Here is a 7,908-nt window from a genome sequence, read left to right as displayed (position 1 = left end):
GGATTTAAACCCACCACCTTAGGTGTATGTGGCTGGCGCCTTAGCCGCTTGATCCACAGGCGCCGAGCCTATTTGTAATTCTAATGCTTATCTTTGTTTGGCGGGCCCAGGCTGGGGATTTGAACCCACCACCTTAGGTGTATGTGGCTGGAGCCTTAGCCGCTTGAGCCACAGGCGCCGAGCCACAAGCTAACTTCTTGTTTGAAGAAACAGATGGACAAATGAGATAAGCAGGTCTTGTAAGATTATTCTTGGTAAATTAAAAAACATGATTGACAGTAACAGGCTCTATCTCAGGCCATGTCTTCTTGGGCTTAACAAATTTAATAAAGTAGAGCAACTTTAAAAAAAAAATTAGGAGTTAGTTATCAAGTACGATCCCCATGATGTATTTTTATACTGTAATATATAATAATGCCTATTATATTATCACCGTAAGAAATTGACTAGTAATTTTAAGGCACCTGGAAAAAATAACTCAGTAATAAGATTTTTGCATGAAGACTTTCAAAGGGAATCATGAAATGAAATAGTTGTGGGAAGGTGGGAAATTTGGAAACCTTATCAGTGGGAATAAAGCAGTCAGGGTTTTTATGAACGACCATCGTAAGTGAGGTGGAGCTTGGAACGGCTAAACAGGGACAGAGGAGCAGCCTGGGACCCTGGATACTCACATGTGATCCCAATCTTGTAGAGCTCTCTGAATTTCTGATTGTAGCCTTCCCCAGGAACATAATCTCCCAGACCAATGGTGCTCAGGGAAATAAAACAAAAATAAAAGGATTCGAGGAAGTTCCAGTCGTCCTCCAGGACGGAGAAGACGGCAGCCGGGATGAAGAAGAAACAGGACACTGTGACAAACCCGAGAGTCACGGCGTGGACGATGGCCACCACCTGCTTGGAGAAGCCCCAGCGGACGTGGAAGTACAGGACAGGCCTGCGGGTGACGTGCACAGTGACACGCTGGACCACGGCCGTCAGGAACAGGAGGGTGAAGGGAATGCCGATGACCGAGTAGATGATGCAGAAGGCCTTACCCCCATCCGACAGGGGCACGGTGTGGCCATAACCTGCAAGAAGAACGGGGCACTGGGTGAGAAGGACGAGACGAAGTGGTGGACACATGTTTAAACACTATGTGTATCGGCTGCCCTTATCCCTCTCAAACAAAGTATGAAGGGGTTAAGGGTAAAATTCAACTGTGGATGCCAAAAATTAGAAAGTCCATCACTCTTTATCAAATCTGACCAGCAATTCTAACACATCTGCGTCTCTGGTCTTGAATTCACTATTAGGCTGAAACAGAAGTTCCATGTGGTAGGGAGCAAAGGTGCCCACCCACTTGGACCACTGGGAAACACTCATCGCCTGCTTTAGTAGAGCTGATCTACCGTGCACTCCCCATCCCAGTCCCCCAAGGAATCTCATTACTACCTAAACCCCAGTCTACACCACCTCCCAAACATACTACTCACAGAATATTCTAACAGGAGCGAGGGAGGGTGGAATAGACAATGAAGATACAGACGTCAAAAAAAGAGGAAGAAAAGTTGAGATTAAAGCACACCCATCGAAGGACTGAGCACTTCTTTTCAAATATTTTGCCCAGTTATCTGGGTAAGTAGCACATTCAGAAACCAAGACACTTTCCCCTTTCTGTTATTTCCATATGTTCAAAGATGCCACACACTGCACCAACAAACATTAAGAAAATTACACCAGGAGCAGTATCAAAACATCTATCTGCTTTACTTTCTGTAAAGTTTGAGTCATTCCCTAGACAAGCCCATCAAGAAAACTCTTGATCCAACAAATGTCAGCAGGAGGGGCCCAGCTGGGCCTGAGGCTCGGTGGGCAGTGTTAAAAATCTCATGAGCACATTATCTTGAAAGGACGAACGAGTCTGAACAAGTCAGTTCAGGAAAACTACATGCATTTCTTATGAAAGTGGATTCTGAGAAAAACACATATGCGATTATAACTGGAAAGTAGTTTTAAAATCTGATCTTTACAGTACATCCTGTTTAAAAATAAACAAAACCTTGAGTTGCGAATTGTAGGAGACGGAGCACCAGGCTTGTAAGAGCGGTTACCGGTTCTTGAGGGAGGCGCTGGGAGAGGGACAATCTCCTAGCTAGCATGGAGATGTTTCGCAGCCTGGAGACAAGTCCTCAAGCACCTGCACGTTGAACCTTGGACATCTGAGGTGCAACAGGGTGGGAGTGGAGCCCGTGGGGAAGGAGCGGTAGCGATCATTAAGCACATAGTTCCAGCACGTGGACCCTTCACAACAGTTGTATAATGCTTCAATAAAAGGCCACGACAGAGGTTACTCAGGGCTCTCCCTGGAATGTTAGGAAGCCCACCTCTTGCAGGCTTGTACCTTTCATCCGTGTCCTGCTATTTTTATTCGCAGGGGTACTAGGTGCCCACAGCAGGCACCACCAACACATCCTACAAATCAACAAACAAACAAACATTAAGAAAATCACATTCCCACAGCCCAGTACATGTGGTTTATTGAAAGGCTCCCTCATACACAGCCTCAATACAGCAGAGTCAGGGTTCTTAATCCGCTGTCCCTGCAGGTACAGTTTATGGATGAATAATAGCGGGCTCCAGGAATCCTCCTGAATTGTATGGAAATGTGTACATTTGCCCTTATGCATTTTCTTGTAAACAGATTCCAGAGCTTAGATTCTCAAGGGGGTACGGACTCCAAATGGTTAAGAATCACTGTTTGGAGTGTCAGTTCCTGAATCCATCTGGTTCCTGCACCCCCTACTGCTCCTGGAATGGGTTGGCTAATTTGGGCCAAGCTGGGGAGCATCTAGGGAACAGCGGAAAGGAGGGTGACAGCATGCCAAATAATGCTCACGCAACATAAGGAAGCAGGAAACTCTGAGTGTTTACTTTTGAGAAAAAGTGTGAAAGAGGCTTGAGATGGTTCTGAGTAAAGCAGCCCACATCACAGAGACACCAGGGCAAATGGGAGCTACTGTTCCAGCTAGGCCTTGGGGAGGGATATTCTGATGATCAGAGGTATCTGCAACAGAATCTGAAAATGGAATTTTATTTAACTATAACAAAACCAATTGCAATGTGATTCACAGACATTTTAGTCGCCGGTACTTACAAACCAGTGACTAAAAGTATTAGGCAATAAAAGTACTCGCCAGACTAGAGGGTCAACAGAAACAGCAAGAGATGGACTCGCGTTTGGCAAGGATTTTGTAGAGCAGAGGTCCCCAGCCTTTTTGGCATCAGGGACCAGTTTCATGAAGATACTTTTTCCACTGACAGGGGGTAAGGGGGTGGTTTCAGGATGATTCAAGCACATTACACTCCTCCTCAGATCATCACCCTTAGTTCTCATAAGGAGCCACAACCTTGGACTGATCGCAGGCACAGCAAGCTCCGCCCTCTTAAGAGTATCTGAAGCAGCCACTGATCAGACAGGAGGCGGAGCTCAGGCGGTGATGTCAGTGATGGGGAGTGGCTACAGACCAAGCTTCACTTGCTCACCCCTTGCTCACCTCATGCCCAAGGTTAGAGAGGAAGCACGTGATTAGCTACAAAAACCCTTTAAGTGCATAATTTTATAACTTTTTTGAGTAGCACTTTTATAAATTAGCTTTCCTAAAAGTATAACACACCGATTTCACATAGCCCACATCTTCTGTTCTATCCATTGCAATAAATTACATGGTTTAGGTTCTAGTAGAGAAAAAACATAAACAAATTTCTAGTTTTAAAATATCTTAGGATATGAGTTTTCTCTCAAAGGATGATAGCTCTTTGCATTAGAATGTTAACTAAAGATCACTGACTAAAATGCTATTTCCAAGCAGTAAGACAATCATCGTAAGACTCAGATCTCTCTGTAGTAATGACATTTTTATGCTAGCACTCTAATATATTCCCACTATGAGATTAAAAGTCACCAATGGGGAGATCCTTATCGAAAGCCATTTTCTTCTCTTGACGTGTACGTAAATAATCTTCATTAATGGAAAGTAAGATATATGTTTACCCTCTCACGTGTAGTCTCCACCCGTTTAGTGCGGGCCCTATCGGGAAACCCACCCTCTGTGAGGACTACACAGCCATTCTTTTGCAACAGACAACTCAGAGATTGGATGGAAACTTTTGCTCCTACTGAATTTCAATGAAGTGGTAAACAATTTATTCAAATTCAGTCAATAGAACTTACAGATATAACACAAAGCGAAGTTCCTATTTTAAAATCTTATGATCATATTAATCCATTACAAACCATGAAGAATTTGGCAAAATATTGACAAGCACTGCATATATGGGGGTTCTTTAAAATTTTCTAAGGCTGTTCATATAATTTAGGGGCCCAAAAGACTGAGCACAACAAAATCTACTGACTTCAAAATTAACTGGAATCCTGAGATAAGACTCCCACATACAAACGGTCTCGGCTTCTAGCCCCTTCCTCCATGGTTGCTGGATTTCTTGTTACGACTTTGCACCTATGAGGCACATAGGCTTCTACATATAGTGGGTGGTCATATTGAGGACAGGCCCTACAGAACTTGGCTTCCCATCCAGCTACTCTAACTACAACAGCCCTGACAGCTGGGGCTACGCCGTGCCAGATACAGCCCTTCTGGTTTTTCTGGCGTTTGAGGGCCAAGAGAAGACAGCTTATGTGGGCTCCTCTTCAGTACATCAGAGGAAGCCACTGATACTCTACTTCTTCACAAGTGCCAGGTGCTTTTGAGAGTTTAGCTTATAAGGACCCCACGTCATGACCTGGAGTGTATGACAAATACCCTCAACTATTTACATTATTTAGTATGATATGGATCAATGTATATATTCTCCATTAAGTCAGCTTGATCCACGCTAAACAAAAAGCTACAAAAGTAGTCTTGGCCTCCAAAATCAACTCCAGCGGGGATACTGAAATCAGATGCAAAGCTCTGTCTTCTGTAAAACAGACTGGACTTTGCAATCCTGGACTTCCGCTCTTTCATTACCCCATTCCCACTGTACTGTGTGTCCCCCAGGGGGAAGACCATGACCTTCTCTAGCTTGTGCCTCTCCGGGTTCCTTGACCACAGTGGTATCTGCTATGCAAACCACAGGGGGCAGCAACACTGGTGCTGCAAGTGACTGCAAACTTGGGTGGGCTAGAAACTCTCTGGCTGGTGATGAACAGGTATCAAGCTTTCCCCTCGACGTTAATCAATCTTGTCCTTGGCTTGAGATAAGTGTTCAGTACAGTGCTGTGCAGGTATGTAGCCGAGGAGTAACAGGCCACACCACACAGGCTGGGTGTGTGGCAGGCTAGAGCAGGCAGGTGTGCGTAATGATGACGTTTGTACAATGGCAACATCGCCTGGTGACACACTTCTCAGAAACTGTCCCCGTAGCTGAGCAAGGCATGACTGTGCGATCAGTTTCTTTCCTGGCTTCCTGGAGTTAGCACATACTATCTAACGTATAAACAACTCCTTTTGTCCTGATGATCCTTATTCAATAAGTACTTTTTCATTTTATTCTGCCTGCTTCTTGGTCACTTGTCTCAAATTACATAAAAGTTGTTTTTAATTTTAATGTTTAACTAAGCAAGTGGCCACATGAGGAATTCCTATCATGAATGCTTTCTTTTCTATGCGTTAACAATTTTCAGAGTTAATTCTTTATGACTGTAGGCAGCACGCATGTGTTCATTTCACCCCTCAAACTGGTAATCGATCCCTGCGGTTTCATTTCTTGACATATTTCTTTTTTCCTAGGACTGTTTACTCTTTAACTTCTAAATATCTTGAATGATCTTTCTTAGGGTGAGAATTAAAATGATGACTGTTTTTATTTTTTCAAATTTTTAGAACTGCTGTTCAATCTATTTTTAAAATACGTATCCCCTACATTGCCTTTTCACTCCACTCTCTGAGTGGTCTCACAAATAAGACCATCTTATGGAACCTTGCTTCATAAAACTGAAATTTTGAAAGAAGTAAGTACATTGAATAAACTTTTTTGGCAGTTTTTTTTTTTTTTTTTTTTTTTTTTTGGCCGGGGCTGGGTTTGAACCCGCCACCTCCAGTATATGGGGCCGGTGTCCTACTCCTTTGAGCCACAGGCGCTGCCCCATTGAATAAACCTTTTCAATCTTTTTCTTCCTTCCTTCCTCCTCCTTTGCCTCTGTGTTGGTGAGCACCTGGGTGGCAGCCCAGCTTTTGATCCTCCATGTCCTCTTGCCATGAGCCTAAGCTTGTAAAGATGCTTTAAAAAATCACATTTTTCAGTCATAATTCATTAAAATTTTCAGAAAAATATTATATGCTATAGTAGTATAGCACAGGAAACAGTCAACAAAGGACTTTTTTTGGTGGGGGGAGCTAATCAACACAGTTAGGGAGCTCCCCCTGGGCGGGAGGGAAGAACCAGGTAATAACTCTTTACCTCCCCAGCTCCACACTCAGTACGGCTTGTTCTACTGAACCATCTACTGAGTGCCACCATTTTATGTCTTGCTAACTCTTGGGGCCAGTTCAAAGTGGCACAGAAACGTGACCCGCTACCCAATACGGGGTCATGAGGACAGTACTACACAGCTGCAGGACTGTTTTCCCAGAATCCCAAGGACTCGTGTTTTTAAGACATCAGACTCCTACCTGGAACTTTTTCATCCTTTAACTCCCCGACACTGCCTTGGTTGAGAGGCAGGACAGACGATGGAGGGAAAAGGGGTAAGAAAACAGCTCAAGGAAAATTACACGTAGATTTGTCTCCCTCTAACCAAAGCTACACTGAACTCACCCTCACTGTCAGCAGTTCTCAACTTGCCCAGGCACCAATAAGAGGCCTCTTGCCCTTAGTGCTATCACTCTGGTGAGAGTCCCCTTTAATATTTTCTCTACTAAATTACATGTTAATTAGAAAAGCCATTGAAAAAACAGCATGCTATCCAATGTGTTAACATTTTTAAAAAATTTATGTACAATGTTTTATGACTAGGATCCAAATGAAGTAACTAAAAAGGACTTAATATGGAACTTTGTCACTGACTCCTTTAATCCTAAAACCCATCTGAGGGCAGAGATGCCAATACTGTACTTGCTGATAAGGCAACAAAATAGTGTTGTTTTTTTAAAGATCCTTTCCTAAGGGCTAGAAAGCCACAAAAGTAGGATGGTTTATGGGAAACTAGAAATGACAAGAGACACTATTACCAAGCACAAATTTGAGTGCTATCTAGTACGCCTGAGGCACTGGATCAGGGCTTTTCACACGTGTTAGCCCAGGTGCTCCTCATCCGTGGGTATCTCAGTCTATCTGGTTGTTGTAACAGAATGCCACAGGCTTGATGGCTTATAAATAAGAGAAATTTATTTCTCACAGTTCCAGAAGCAGGGAAGTCCAAAGTCAAGGCGTCAGCAGATCTGGTATCTGATGAAGGCCACTTCCTCTCACTCTAATTCCACCTGGCAGAAAGGCAAAGAGTCTTTTTCCCTTTTATAAGGGCACTGACCCCATTCATGAGGACTCCATCTTCATGACCCAAACACCTCCCAAATGCTCTTCCTCCTAACACCATCCATTGCTTTGGAGGTTAGGATTTCAACACAGCAATTTAGGGGCATGGAGATAAAGTGAAACTCCCTTGTTGCCCCAGAAGGTTCACCAAGAGATCAACTCACAATAATTAGATTGATTAGAGACTCAATAAGATTAATAAGAGATTATAAATTTACTTACCATTTGTATAGGGGGAATCACAGAGTGATTACCAAATATCCAAAAGCTTTTGTACCTTCATTTCAGAGAGGAGAGGAAGATGAGGGAGTAATATGGGTAGTTCTGTTGAATGGAAAGAAATGGTTACCAGGGAGGAGGAAGAGGTACTTGGGGGAATGAATGGACGGGGGG

General features: G+C 43.5%; 1 protein-coding gene across 1 annotated transcript in view; it reads right to left on the bottom strand.

The window, feature by feature from the left end:
* KCNK1 (potassium two pore domain channel subfamily K member 1) overlaps nucleotides 1-7,908 on the bottom strand; it is a 54,625-nt gene that overhangs the window by 4,599 nt on the left and 42,118 nt on the right. Inside the window, exon 2 of the mRNA XM_003797431.3 lies at nucleotides 675-1,070. Within this exon, the coding sequence (XP_003797479.1) occupies nucleotides 675-1,070 (396 nt within the window). The remainder of the gene's footprint in view (nucleotides 1-674; nucleotides 1,071-7,908) is intronic.

Source organism: Otolemur garnettii, unplaced genomic scaffold (assembly GCF_000181295.1).
Source record: "Otolemur garnettii isolate 467f Iridium unplaced genomic scaffold, OtoGar3 scaffold00116, whole genome shotgun sequence".
Taxonomy (NCBI): domain Eukaryota; kingdom Metazoa; phylum Chordata; class Mammalia; order Primates; family Galagidae; genus Otolemur; species Otolemur garnettii.
The sequence above is the reverse complement of the archived record's forward strand: the minus strand, read 5'-3'. Positions and strand labels throughout refer to the sequence as shown.